The following is a 13,764-nucleotide window of genomic DNA, read 5'->3' on the forward strand; positions in this document are numbered from 1 at the left end:
TTAGTTCATTTCCACAGTCGGGTGTCCTGACGAAGGCTCGGCATCAGGCAGGTCGCTGTCTTGAACATCGTTTGTTAAAACATCTTTGTCTGGTTCCTGATGAATGACAACGGTATCTTCTTGAACATCATCTTCATCGTTGTTGGTTTCAGACTCTCGCAGGTCGCTGGGAGAGCATACTATTTGTCCAATATCATCCATGCTTGCACCTTTCACATGTGGTACGTAGGAAACGGCATGTCTGCAATTATTTTGAAGTGGAGTCAATCCTATTTTCATCTGACAAATTCATAATACCAACTGCGGAGTGGTCATTTTGAAAAACAATTCTTTTTGACAAAACACAATCAGGTTTAAGTTTATATCAAGTGGCCTCTTAAATTATAACAAGCCACAATAATCTTTTGCTATTACTTATAGGTTTATATATTTTATTAGAAATATATATATATACTTCAGTATATTTAGAAACTGATCTCCACATATGTATTTTAGCTCCTTACCTCGACGTGCTCAATTCTGAAAAGGAAACACAAACATGAAGCAAGGAAAGACGCCATTGATACATATATACTCTGTATACCTCTAAAACTTTTGAATGTAAAAAATCATATTTCACTGATAACAGTATAAATAAATAGTATTTCTATTTATAAATGCTATACAGAGAGAAATAATATGTATCCATACCAAATACAGATAGCATTGCCTTCACATAACAAAAACGTTGATATTTAAATGCTGACTTCAAGTGTTAGGAGTAATTGTAGCTATAGCTTTGTGCAAAGAAATCCGGAATTTGTCACACATATTTTATGGGGCACGGGTGGCCCAGCCGTCTAAGGAGCCGCTATTCGTTGTGCAGAGTTGCCTCCTTTTGGCTCGGTTCACCCCGATTATGTTTCTAGGTTTGTCAGCACCATACACGTGCTCGTGGGTTTCACCTAAGAGGTAAAAGTCTGAGATCTGCATCACTTCTTGCTTTACTCCGACAATAAGCGGAATACTGTTAAAAGCAGCGTTAAACCCAAATCCCTCACTCACTCAAACATGTTTTTTACAAAGAAATAATCATATATTTCAAGGTGCTTGTACGATGATACGCAGCGTTAGCGTCAATTCTGTCACTGGGACAATATAACTACTCAGTGAGGGTATTTGTCTGCACACTGGTTCATACTGGTCTCGTCATACTGCCTGTACCATGTTGCACTATTCATTTAGTTTTGGATAGATTATGTCTATTCGGTCTGGGATAGATTCAACCATATTCTCACTGGTCGTGTAATTTCATCCTGCAGTATTTCCAGAGCTCGAGTGCAACTTCTCAACATTGTCCTGTCCGATTTTTTAGATCAGTTGAAGCGGCAGAAAAATCAATCACGTCAACGTTGTCATCAAAACTCGCATTTTGTGAAGGCCGAGGTGTCTGAGGCCCGGCATTGGTCTGTAGTAGCACAAATGGGATGCAACTTTGTACTGTGGCTATTTCAGGTATTTTGATGAAATATTTTGAGTTGTTCCAATACGCCTTTCTGAAGAATGTGACAATATGTTGTTATGAGCTAATGTTACCCTACACACACACACAGACACACACATCCCCACAACCACACCCCACACCCAAACACACCCACCCACACACATACCGACACCCACCCACAACCACACACCCAAACTCCCCCCCCCCCCCCAATAATCTTGGACGCGACGTTAAACCCCATTTAACCTCACCTCACCTCTTGTCCTTAAGTCTCCAAACTAAGTTGTTAAACGGAGCACCTTAGATGAGGGCAGGTCGTCTGTTGTTAGCGTCATACTTTTGTAGATTATCGTCGTGAATAAGGAGAGGAATGTCGGTGTTGCTATGCAACTAACGTGCAGTTTTGTTCCCATTTGTGTAACTGCTGATATATTCGGGGATTTGAGACTCTGAAGTCTGATCGTTTGTCATCACGTGACTAGCCCTAACAATAAGGGTGATGTTTTATGGTTATACCAAAATGTCAATCTCTTTAACATATACCGTTTACTACCGGATGTTTTTTGTACAACCCTCAGTCCCGTGTAGAAATGCTTGTCTATGATGCGGGGCGGTGGGATAGCCTGGTGGGTAAAGGGTTCGCTCATCACGCAGAAGACCCATGTTCGATTCCCACATGGGTACAATGTGTGAAACCCATTTCTGGTGTCCCCCGCTGTGGTATTGCTGGAATATTGCTAAAAGCGGCGTAAAACCATACTCACTCACTAGTATACCATGCTACTTACTGTTACGTCGCCTGCAAGGCAACAGGAAGACTGAGAGCACTAGTGCAGCAAGTACGACCACAGCAAGACACAAGGTGACGTAGAGATTCCTCTTAGGAGATTCTGTGTCTTGTAACGAAAAGACAGTAAGTTTGAAACATTTGATCTACTGATATATTGAACACAAAGCAATAAAGAAAGAAGGTTTAATTATGCTCATAATATTTTGCTCATTATACAATCATGAATGAGTCATCTGTGTTTGCGACTAACAGTGGAATTACTAACCAGATCTGATGTATGTTTGAGTCTAACCAGAAGTGGCAATTGCGTTCTCTGTGAAGGTGAGATATTGTCTATATGTAGGTCGAATAACTGTCATCTTGCAGACTCGATTTAGTCAAAGTTGCAGATATCGTCACATAAACTGAACCAAGCTCCGACGTTCATACAGTTTGACCCTCACTCTAGGAAGGTTCATACTCCAATGAAATCACACAAACTGAAAGTCAATTCTTATAATTTTTTATCACAATTTCTTACTCAAAGGATGTAGGCCTGGATGTCTTATTTTATTTAGTATTTGTGATTTCATGTTTACACTGACAGCCATACAACAACCAGCTGTATCGCGGAATAAAATAGTTCCTCATTAGGAGAGGTGACATGAGCGTATGTATGCACAACTTGCTCTTCAGAAACATCATACACAACACGTCTTCAAATAACAACACCATTAGATGAAAAACGTCTCTTAAGAACAACTTCTGTAAGTCAATCAGGGTGCACGGGTGGCCCAGTCGTCTAAGGCGCCGCGATTCGCTGTGCAGAGTTGCATCCCTTGGGTATGCCAGAAATCTATGATTGTGGGTTCGAATCCCGGTTCGCCCCGATTATGTTTCTAGGTTTGTCAGCACCATACTCGTGCTCGTGGGTTTCACCGAAGTGGTAAACGTCTGAGACCTGCATCACTTGGGGCTTTCCTCCCACATTAAACTGACTCGTCGCGCTATAACTGGAATACTGTTAAAAGCGGCGTTAAACCGAACTCACTCACTCACTAAGTCAATCACAATGACAGCGCGTCGTAATACATTTACATTAAGTACACTATGGTGAGGTAACACCTATGGTAACCAGAGTTACTCCCACTGACCTCCACCGAGCAGCTTGATGTAGATGTCAACTGCACCTATCTCATTGTCAATGGAAATTCTATACGTTCCCAATTCCGTCTTTAGCACTTCGGTGATGGTGAATGTGAACTTGAACAAGTTGTCTCTGACAGGGTTCACGGAGATCTTGGGTCTGCGTCTGTTTGAAATGTCCACAGTCGTGTTCCCATCTCGTGAGAAGTACATCTTGTTGAGCTTCGGTTCCGGGTAACCACGGATTAAGAAAGTCCCGGTCATAACGTACTTGTTGTAGGTCAATGTCAGAGAAACATTGCCCGAATCCGTTCTTACTGGACTTGCTGAAATATTCCATATCAGATTGAAATATGACGAACGAAATTTTCATGAATATAAATATGTTTAGATAGAAATGATTATAATTACTAATACATAAAGCGACAAAACCCTTTCCATATTCATATGACTTGGTTGATGCATGTCATCGATCTCAAGTGCGTGGATCGATGATCATGATATTAATCACTGGATTTTCTGGTCCAGACTCGATTATTTACAGACCGCCGTCATATAGCTGGAATATTGCTGAGTGCGGCAGAATCGATAGTACGATGCCGACTATATCATGAGAATTTGTTTATGAATCACTATCAAATAGCAATGATACCAGTTGTGCACCAAAATGTGAGCGTATCCTGACTCACAGGTGGCACCCATCATGAACACATGCAAAGGCAAAACAATGGTTCATCTGTAAAAAGCACGGTAAGGTATAGTACAAGCCAAAATAGGGAATTGTATCGGACATCATTTTCGTCTCATACATGTTATCAGAGAGTGATGTGGTGTGCCTTTAATGCAGACTGTCACACAACCAGACAGGCTATATCTTGCGGTCACCATCCACAACCCAATCCTTCCTTCAGATTGTATGACAGTCATCATGTACTGGCCATTTATTTTGCCACGGAACATTAACAAGAGGCTCAGAACAACACATCAGGCGGGCATGCCATGCCAGTACAGAATTATTGTTCAAAATGGCGCCACCCAATTTGATTCACTCATTCTACAACAATACCCTTATATTCCTATTATCAACATGCATATATCAGATAGGAGATATATGGCTACAATATCCGTATCTCTATACTCCTTACATTTGACTTTAAAAACACAGGGTGGTCCTCTCCGTATCTCTATACTCCTTACATTTGACTTAAACAAACGCTTCTCCGTATCTCTATACTCCTTACATTTGACTTTAACAAACACAGGGTGGTCCTCTCCGTATCTCTATACTCCTTACGTTTGACTTTAACAAACGCATCTCCGTATCTCTATACTCCTTACATTTGACTTTAACAAACACAGGGTGGTCCTCTCCGTATCTCTATACTCCTTACATTGACTTTAACAAACCCAGAGTGGTCTTCTCCGTATCTCTATACTCCTTACATTTGACTTTAAAAACACAGGGTGGTCCTCTCCGTATCTCTATACTCCTTACTTTTGACTTAAACAAACGCTTCTCCGTATCTCTATACTCCTTACATTGACTTTAACAAACACAGGGTGGTCATCGCCGTATCTCTATACTCCTTACATTTGACTTTAACAAACACAGGGTGGTCCTCTCCGTATCTCTATACTCCTTACATTGACTTTAACAAACACAGGGTGGTCATCGCCGTGTCTCTATACACCTTACATTTCACTTTAACAAACACAGGGTGGTCCTCTCCGTATCTCTATACTCCTTACGTTTGACTTTAACAAACGCATCTCCGTATCTCTATACTCCTTACATTTGACTTTAACAAACACAGGGTGGTCCTCTCCGTATCTCTATACTCCTTACATTGACTTTAACAAACACAGAGTGGTCCTCTCCGGATCTCTATACTCCTTACATTTGACTTTAACAAACACATCTCCGTATCTCTATACTCCTTACATTTGACTTTAACAAACACAGGGTGGTCATCGCCGTGTGTAACACCTATCATGTTGACCGCTGAGCATGTGTATTGTCCATGGTGGGAAGCGTTGATGTTGGTGAGAATCACGTCCTGAAGCCTGTCAGACAGAGCATATACTCCACGTGTCTCATGGTTCACGATGTGGGCTGAGGCCCGGGGGTAGCCTGTTACGTTGCACTTGAATCGGAGTGTCCAGCCGTCCTCTACCACCACCGTTTTCGTGTTATTCACCGTCAAATCAGTGATGAATAGTTCGTCTGAAAGGATGTTTATGACAGGATTGCTTACATCGCATAATTTTACTTTCGTCACACAGATAGAATTACATCAATGTTAAAACAAATGTGTATATCGTGGGCATACACCAGGCATTGTGCACCTGTGCACTGGGTAATATGCACCGTGTACGCTGCGCACATACGCACTTTGCACCATCACAGTGTGTTTATACACGGCACACCCATACACTATGTACTTAACACCGTGTAAGGTTACACCCTACACGTATCCAATATACACATGTCCATTATTTCCCTATACATTGCATACCAAATGTGACCGTTACAGCTTTTGAATATGTCTTGTATTTTACGTTTTAATTATAATTCATGTACATAATTAAATGCTGTTTTAGTCATCTTATTTTATTCATTATACTTTAAACACTACACTATCACTCACAAACTCCGTATGATCGTAAGGTAGGTGTGTCCACATACACTTCTAACTGATCAGGGGCGGTCGGGTAGCCTAGTGGTTAAAGCGTTCGCTCGTCACGCCGAAGACCCGGGTTCGATTCCCGACATGGGTACAATGTGTGAAGCCCATTTCGGGTGTCCCCCGCCGTGATATTGCTGGAATATTGCTAAAAGCGGCGTAAAACCAAACACACTCACTCACTCATTCACTCTAACTGATCATTTATCCGAATTTAATAAAACATGATACAGTAAACTACAGTTATAACGAACTCAAAGGGACTACTAATTTTAGTTCGTTATAACCGTAGTTCGTTATAAGCATATATACAGCATAACTACAGCAAATAGTCGGGACCAAAAAGTAAGTTCGTTATGTCCGTCAGTTCGTTATAAGCGCGTTCGTTTTAACCGTAGTCTACTGTATCAGAATTATAAAAGAGATGAATACATACAGAGAGTTCGGTCAGAAGTCCAGTGCGATACCAGCCCCTCCTCTTCAGCCTGACACAGGTATGTAGTATCATTATCCTCCTTTCTTATCAGAACAGAAGGCCCTATAAATCCGAGGACGTGGTGCTCAAGGTGAGGACTGTTTCTACGCCATCTGTAGGACAGCTTCAGTTGACGGTGTTCTGGAAGAGTCCGTGATATCGACAGACATGTCAGGAGTGTCATCTGTTGAAACTGGGAGTAAACCATGATGGGATTCGTTGGTGTTCCTGCAAAAGGCGAACGTGAAGATCCGGGGTAGATTATGTCTTCAGCAACCCATGCTTCTCGTAAGAGGCGACTAACGGATCAGGTTGTCAGGCTCGCTGACTTGGTTGATGCCTTGCATCGTATCCCAATTGCGTGGATCGACGCTCGTGATGTCAATCATAGGATTGTCTGGTCCAGGCTCGATTATTTACTGACCACCGTCATATAGCTGGAACATTGCCGAGTGCGGCGTTAAACAACAAACCAACCCCCACAACTTACAATACATCATGGAAGATACATTATGTATTGTACAGACTTGATGAATACAATACCTCATGGGTGATCACATTTCTCACTGTACTTACTTGATGAATACAATACGTGATGTGTGATTACATTTCGCACTGTACTTACTCGAAACAAAGAGGGTGTGCTGCCACCCGGGGGGTCTGGTGTCCCGACAGAAGTACACACCAGCATCAGCCGCTGTGACGTTGGAGAGTCTTAACCTCACGACAACAGCAGCAGGCGAGGAGACAACACCCACAATCTTCACGCTTGACTTGTATGGTGGGAAGACATTAGTCAGCTCCATGTAAAGCAAGACTTTTCTATTCGGGGCCCTGATAGAAACTTTACGTCCCTGCAGAGGTATCTTCCACGTGAGCGTGGCGTTGTTGCCTTCACGAACGACAGTGTAACTTGCGTCACTTTCAAGCCAGGCTGTAACATGTAGTGAGTGAGTTAGTGAGTTTGGTTTAACGCCACTTTAAACAGTATTCCAGTTATATCGCGGCGTGTCAGCTTAATGTGGGAGGAAAGCCCGAAGTGATGCAGGTCTCAGACGTTTACTACTTCGGTGAAACCCACGAGCACGGGTATGGTGCTGACAAACCTAGAAACATAATCGGGGCGAACCGGGATTCGAACCCACAATCATAGGTTTCTGGCGTGCCCAAGGGATGCAACTCTGCACAGCGAATCGCAGCGCCTTAGACGACTGGGCCACCCGTGCCCCTTATAACATGTAGAGGGTAGATGACTAGAACATAACCTAAATATTCCTCTATATTTGGAAATGAGAATTTATCATGGAAGATAATTTATGGATGTCAACTTTATTAAGATGAACACAACGTTTTGGCATATATGCTTTCCCCTTCATCACCATCTATTGTTGATGTGTTGAATTAAGAATTTTTACCCAAAAATTTTAACATTAAGTATGTAAGAACACATACATTCACACTGCGTTCATGCAATTTATACTTGTTACGGTTAGCATGTAGATGTGTTACTGATCACACGACATCTAGATATTTTCTGAAGATATTGTCGATTCGTCTGGGTGTCAGTATACTGTGTCTGATCTGTGTAGATTGTCACATGTCTTATTCTCGTTAGATACCAATTTTAAGAAACTCTTGATCTTTTTGTGGTACCTGACCGTCAGATATCATAGAAAGTCCACTAGTTTCGTAAAAATGGTTGTTGATTGGTTGGTTTGTTGTTTAACGCCGCACTCAGCAATATTCCAGCTATATGACGGATGTCTGTAAATAATCAAGTCTGGGCCAGACAATCCAGTGATTAATATCATTAGCATCGATCCACGCAATTGGGATACGATGACATGCATCAACCAAGTCAGCGAGCCTGACCACCCGATCCCGTTAGTCGCCTTTTACTGCAAGCATGGGTTGCTGAAGACCTACTCTACAACGGATCTTCACGGGTCCTGTCACATGGTATTTCAGTGGGCTAACAATGTCACATGGTTTCTCAGTGGGCTAACGTTATAAAATCGGCAGTCGTCCGGACAAGCAGTACGCACACACACGCACACTCACACGCACACACGTGCATCATGTCGCTTTATTAGTACAAAAATCTTGAACGCGGCATCAAACCCTTTTCACCTCACATGTTTGCATTTGCTGACGTCCCCTACCGTTACATTACTGGATTATTGCTAAACGCGGCATAAAACAACACTCACTCATGCATGGCTTTAAAGCACGCTATAGACCGCCTCCGTGGTCTAGTGGTAGAGCGTCTGTCCGGAGAGCGGAAGGTCCAGGGTTCGATCCCCGGCCGCGTCATACCACAAGACGTTAAAAGATGCTACTTGTTGTTACCCTGTCTGGCGCTCGGCATTAAGGGGCTAAACAAGGACTGGTTGGCTCGGAGTCAGTATACTGTGTCTGAGTGGGGTATTCATGTTAAACTGCGGCATGGTATCTCAGTGAGCTAGCACTATAAATCGGCATCAGTCCGGACTAGTACAAGCAGCCACACACACACACACACACACACACGTACATGCACGTCGCTATATAAGTGCAATAATCTTAGACGCGACATTAAACCCCATTTCACCTCACCTTTGTTATTTTCCATCTTTTGTAATCTTATTAATTTTGTTGTCGATACATGTACATATATATGGTCTCTGCCTCCTGATATAGGAGTAAACATATACTCCGAAACGTTGTGTTCCTCGTGATAAAGAAGTTGACGTCCATATATTTTCTTCCTTATGTGTATCACTTCTAAATGTCCTTCAAATGCAGGAATACAAGTTTTTACTATGTTGGCAAGTCTTTGTTCTTGGAGTTTCTTATTCCAAAGTTATTAAGAGGAGCATATTCCCTCACACAGTAGGAGCATATTCTCCATGCTTCATGACATGAGTAGTACGGGACGATGATGTGGTACGTGACCCTAGAATATCATGGACTATTCTGCTGAGGCAATCTGGGCACATCATCATATTAAACAAAACCTTTTATGCTTTAGTCATGCTAGCGCTATAAATTGGCATCAGTCCGGACTAGTACAAGCAGCCACACACACACGTACATGCATGTCGCTATATAAGTGCAATAATCTTGGACGCGACGTTAAACCCCATTTCACCTCACCTGACCAAAAGCAGCTATATCAAGTTTTATTCATATCAAGCTATATCAAGATTACTCACCTGTGCCAAGGACGTGCTCCTCGCTCCAAACAGACACGAGTGTGCGCTCAACCACACCGTGACATTTGTACCTATCCCCCTGTCGCCATCTGACATGCAGAGTGCTGTAGTAGCTGCAGTAGTTATGCCCCCACGACCACGTTTCTACAGCCACGTGGTACTCCCCCGTCAGCGTCGCCCCATTCCTCCTCCAGGTCACGGAAACCTCGGGGTGGCAATGAAAGGAGGGGTGAAGGATGACGTGACAGGTCAAACTGATGCTCCCTGCCCGGAGTCTGTCTGTGGCCACAATGTATGGCTCTTCAGTCTCTGGTAACAATAAATTGAATATGCGACACGACAGGAGGGGATGATTGGTTGGTTGGTTGGTTTGTTGTTTAACGCCGCACTCTGCAATATTCCAGCTATATGACAGCGGTCTGTCAATAATCGAGTCTGGACCAGACAATCCAGTGATTGATATCATGAGCATCGATCCACGCAATTGGGAGCGATGACATGCATCAACCAAGTCAGCGAGCCTGACCACCCGATCCCGTTAGTCGCCTTTTACGACAAGCATAGTCACCTTTTACGGCAAGCATGGGTTGCTGAAGACCTATTCTACACCGGATCTTCACGGGTCTGGGAGGGGATGAAGAAACAATGTCTCAGATAACCAATGGAGTGCGTGTTGATGATGGCCCATGGGTTTGGCAGTAACACTTTGCAGTAACAAAGTAACATATGCAGCAGCAGATGTGTCATACCTGACCCTAATTTTATGGCACTGTGTCGTCACAAACACATGCAAAGACAAGTCAATTGAACACCTGAAATATGTAACAACATATGGTACAAGTCAAAATAAAGAATAACACTGATGCGTCAAAGTTGAAGAGGTCATCCACACCATATTTCGAAATATTCAAATATTTAAAACAAATTCGAAGTCTAGATGCTTCGCTGACAATAAACAATCTCGTGCTGTCTAATCCATTTGTGATCGAGCGGTCGGGTAGCCTGGTGGTTAAAGCGTTCGCTCGTCACGCCGAAGACCCGGGTTCGATTCCCGACATGGGTACAATGTGTGATATTGCTGGAATATTGCTAAAAGCGGCATAAAACAATTATTCCTACACCCATTGATGCTAAATCAACACTTTAGTTTTCCTTCCACCTGCACAATACCAAGTGACCCGTGAAGATTCCGGGGTAGAATAGGTCTTCAGCAACCCATGCTTGCCGTAAAAGGTGACTATGCGTGTCGTAAAAGGCGACTAACGGGATCGGGTGGTCAGACTCGCTGACTTGGTTGATGCATGTCATCGATCCCAAATGCGTGGATCGATGCTCATGATATTAAACACTGGATTGTCTGGTCCAGACTCGATTATTTACAGACCGCCGTCATATAGCTGGAATATTGCTTAGTGCGGTGTTAAACATCAAACCAACCATGTGTTTACCACGGTACTTACCCAGGACCACAAGCTTCTGGCCACAGTCAGATATTCTGGCCTCTCCAGACCCCGACTGATTTACAAGACACTGGTATTCACCACCGTCCAGATCTCGGACATTGTCCAGTAGGAAAGTGAAGACACCAGACCCCGGTGTGGTGATGTTCCCTGTATACAAGGCACGTGACTCGTATGTGTTCGTTGTGTACACGGTGTGGTAGTTGGTGACATGGAATAGATCTGGACCACGTGCTAAATCGTACCCCCAATGGGTAGAAAGACGTCTCACGGTAAACTCTTTTACTCGAGGCTTGGGTACTTTCAAGGTGAGGGACGCAGTTTCGCCATAACGAGCATAGGCTGTTGTAGCCGCTGAAATACAATAGGTCCCGTGATCACATGGAAACCTAAATAATATAACATGTGGTGAGGTGGAATGGGGCTTAACGTCGCATCCAAGAACATTGCACTTATATATGGACGCTATTGTACTGGTCCGGACTGATGCCGATTTATAGTGCTGGCACACTGAGATACCATGCCGCAGTTTAACATGAATACACCACTCAGACATAGTCCTTGTTTTAGCCCCTTAATGTCGAGCTCCAAACAGGGTAACAACAAGTACCATCTTTTAACGTCTTTTGGTATGACGCGGCCGGGGATCGAACCCTGGACCTTCCGCTCTCCGGGCGGACACTCTACCACTAGACCACGGAGGCAGTCGGAAACTTTGTAGGAAGGAATTGCACCTACTTAACACTGTAAGCCTCTGTCCGCAGTCAGGGATTATGGACCCTCTTGCATGAGATGAGCCGCTGTAACATTTGTACTCCCCCTCATCCTCCCAAGTTACATTATACAGCAGACATCTGAATAGTCCCGGCCCTGACGAGGATAGGCTGCCCACAAATCTGACTCTGGATGTTGAGCCGGTAGTATTGACAACAGTAAAGTCTGTGATTTGAAGGAGGCACGCCGTCGAACCACTGTTACACACAGTGAACTCTTTAATACCGGGCGCGGGGAGAGGCCAGGACAGCGTGGCATAGCCTCCATATCTTGCATGTTCTGTTGTCGTCACTGAAACACACATTGGTCGTGAAATTGCTGGAACACATGGCAAGCCGTTTTCACATTTATTACGGAATTACAGATATCTTCAATTGTTTTAAAGATATCGGTATTTTATTGAAATATATCAATAATGTTTTTTCAAGATATCAAAAAATAATTAAAGATATCGGAAATTCATTTCTGATATCCATAATACATGTTACTGATATCTTAAAATGTGACGGTGATATCAACGAATAAGTTTGTGATATCTCTAATTGTATTTAAGATATCATTAAACAATTACCATCCTACAGTACATAAATATATTAGAAATAAATTCAAGATATCTTGAATTAAGTTATACATGCGCATGTATCCACAAAAACGGCTTGCCATAGGAACACGTTTTGGTGCACCAGTGTTACTTGTGACGTCATAACACAATTACACAGACAATATAACCATATGTTGCTGTAACAGTGATATCAATGGCGTCGTTGTACAGTGCTATTTAACATATATAACATATCTACACGATAAATCGACAAGAACAATGATGAACGAATCTTGGTATATTTCAGGATAAAACATTGTTTCTGGAGATTCGAATATGCGCTCGCAACTTGATGACGTCGTATATTGGATGACGTTATTTTGGATGACGTGTCCAGTCAGTTGTTTCCCGTAGATTTAGCCGGGGTACACAAATACACGCAGCTGGCGAACGATCGCTTTCGAAAGTGGTAAAATATCATAATCGGTATCAAGAGAAAAGGTACGGTGTAAGAATATGTGTGAAATACCAATACTAAACCCACCTGTTCATAAGATGGACTTGTCCGACATTCCCGAGGTTCGATTAAATTCATTGAGTCCTCATTATTAAAATGCGGGTAAATATTTTTTTAAAGCTAGTACATTTGATCATCATCCTTAAAGAGGTGGTACATTACGGTGATATCTCATAAGAAATAAACGACTCGTGGTCGTTGCTTATCGTACAATAAAACACTGCGGGAAGATCAAACCACTCGGGCCTGCGCCCCTGATGGTTTATTCTCCCTGCAGTGTTTTATTGTACAATAAACAGCTCCTACCAGTTGTTTATTACTTGAATACATGTTTTACTCACCGAACCATGATGCTTTAAATCTTGACCCTCATGGTTTATTCTCCCTGCAGTGTTTTATTGTACAATAAACAAATCCGACCAGTTGTTTATTACTTGAATACATGTTTTACTCACCGAACCATGATGCTTTAAATCTTGACCCTCATGGTTTATTCTCCCTGCAGTGTTTTATTGTACAATAAACAAATCCGACCAGTTGTTTATTACTTGAATACATGTTTTACTCACCGAACCATGATGCTTTAAATCTCGACCTCTCTGAGATCAAGACACGGTAGAATGTTGCGGACTGGAGGGTGTGCCGCCTCCAGTTCCCACAGAGATACGCTAGACGTATGTTGGTCTCATCATATACCTGTGTCCAACCAAACACCATGTTG

General features: G+C 42.8%; 1 protein-coding gene across 1 annotated transcript in view; it reads right to left on the reverse strand.

Annotated features, from left to right (window-relative positions):
• LOC139456942 (uncharacterized) overlaps window positions 1-13,764 on the reverse strand; it is a 25,313-nt gene continuing 11,549 nt past the window's right edge. Inside the window, exons 5-13 of the mRNA XM_071238409.1 lie at window positions 11,950-12,276; window positions 11,212-11,565; window positions 9,752-10,060; window positions 7,183-7,491; window positions 6,519-6,785; window positions 5,341-5,622; window positions 3,407-3,724; window positions 504-519; window positions 1-241 (exon numbers count right to left, since the gene is read on the reverse strand). Coding sequence (XP_071094510.1) covers window positions 1-241; window positions 504-519; window positions 3,407-3,724; window positions 5,341-5,622; window positions 6,519-6,785; window positions 7,183-7,491; window positions 9,752-10,060; window positions 11,212-11,565; window positions 11,950-12,276 — 2,423 coding nt within the window. The remainder of the gene's footprint in view (window positions 242-503; window positions 520-3,406; window positions 3,725-5,340; window positions 5,623-6,518; window positions 6,786-7,182; window positions 7,492-9,751; window positions 10,061-11,211; window positions 11,566-11,949; window positions 12,277-13,764) is intronic.

The sequence above is a fragment of the Haliotis cracherodii genome, unplaced genomic scaffold (genome assembly GCF_022045235.1).
Source record: "Haliotis cracherodii isolate W230 unplaced genomic scaffold, xgHalCrac1.p SCAF_12, whole genome shotgun sequence".
Taxonomy (NCBI): domain Eukaryota; kingdom Metazoa; phylum Mollusca; class Gastropoda; order Lepetellida; family Haliotidae; genus Haliotis; species Haliotis cracherodii.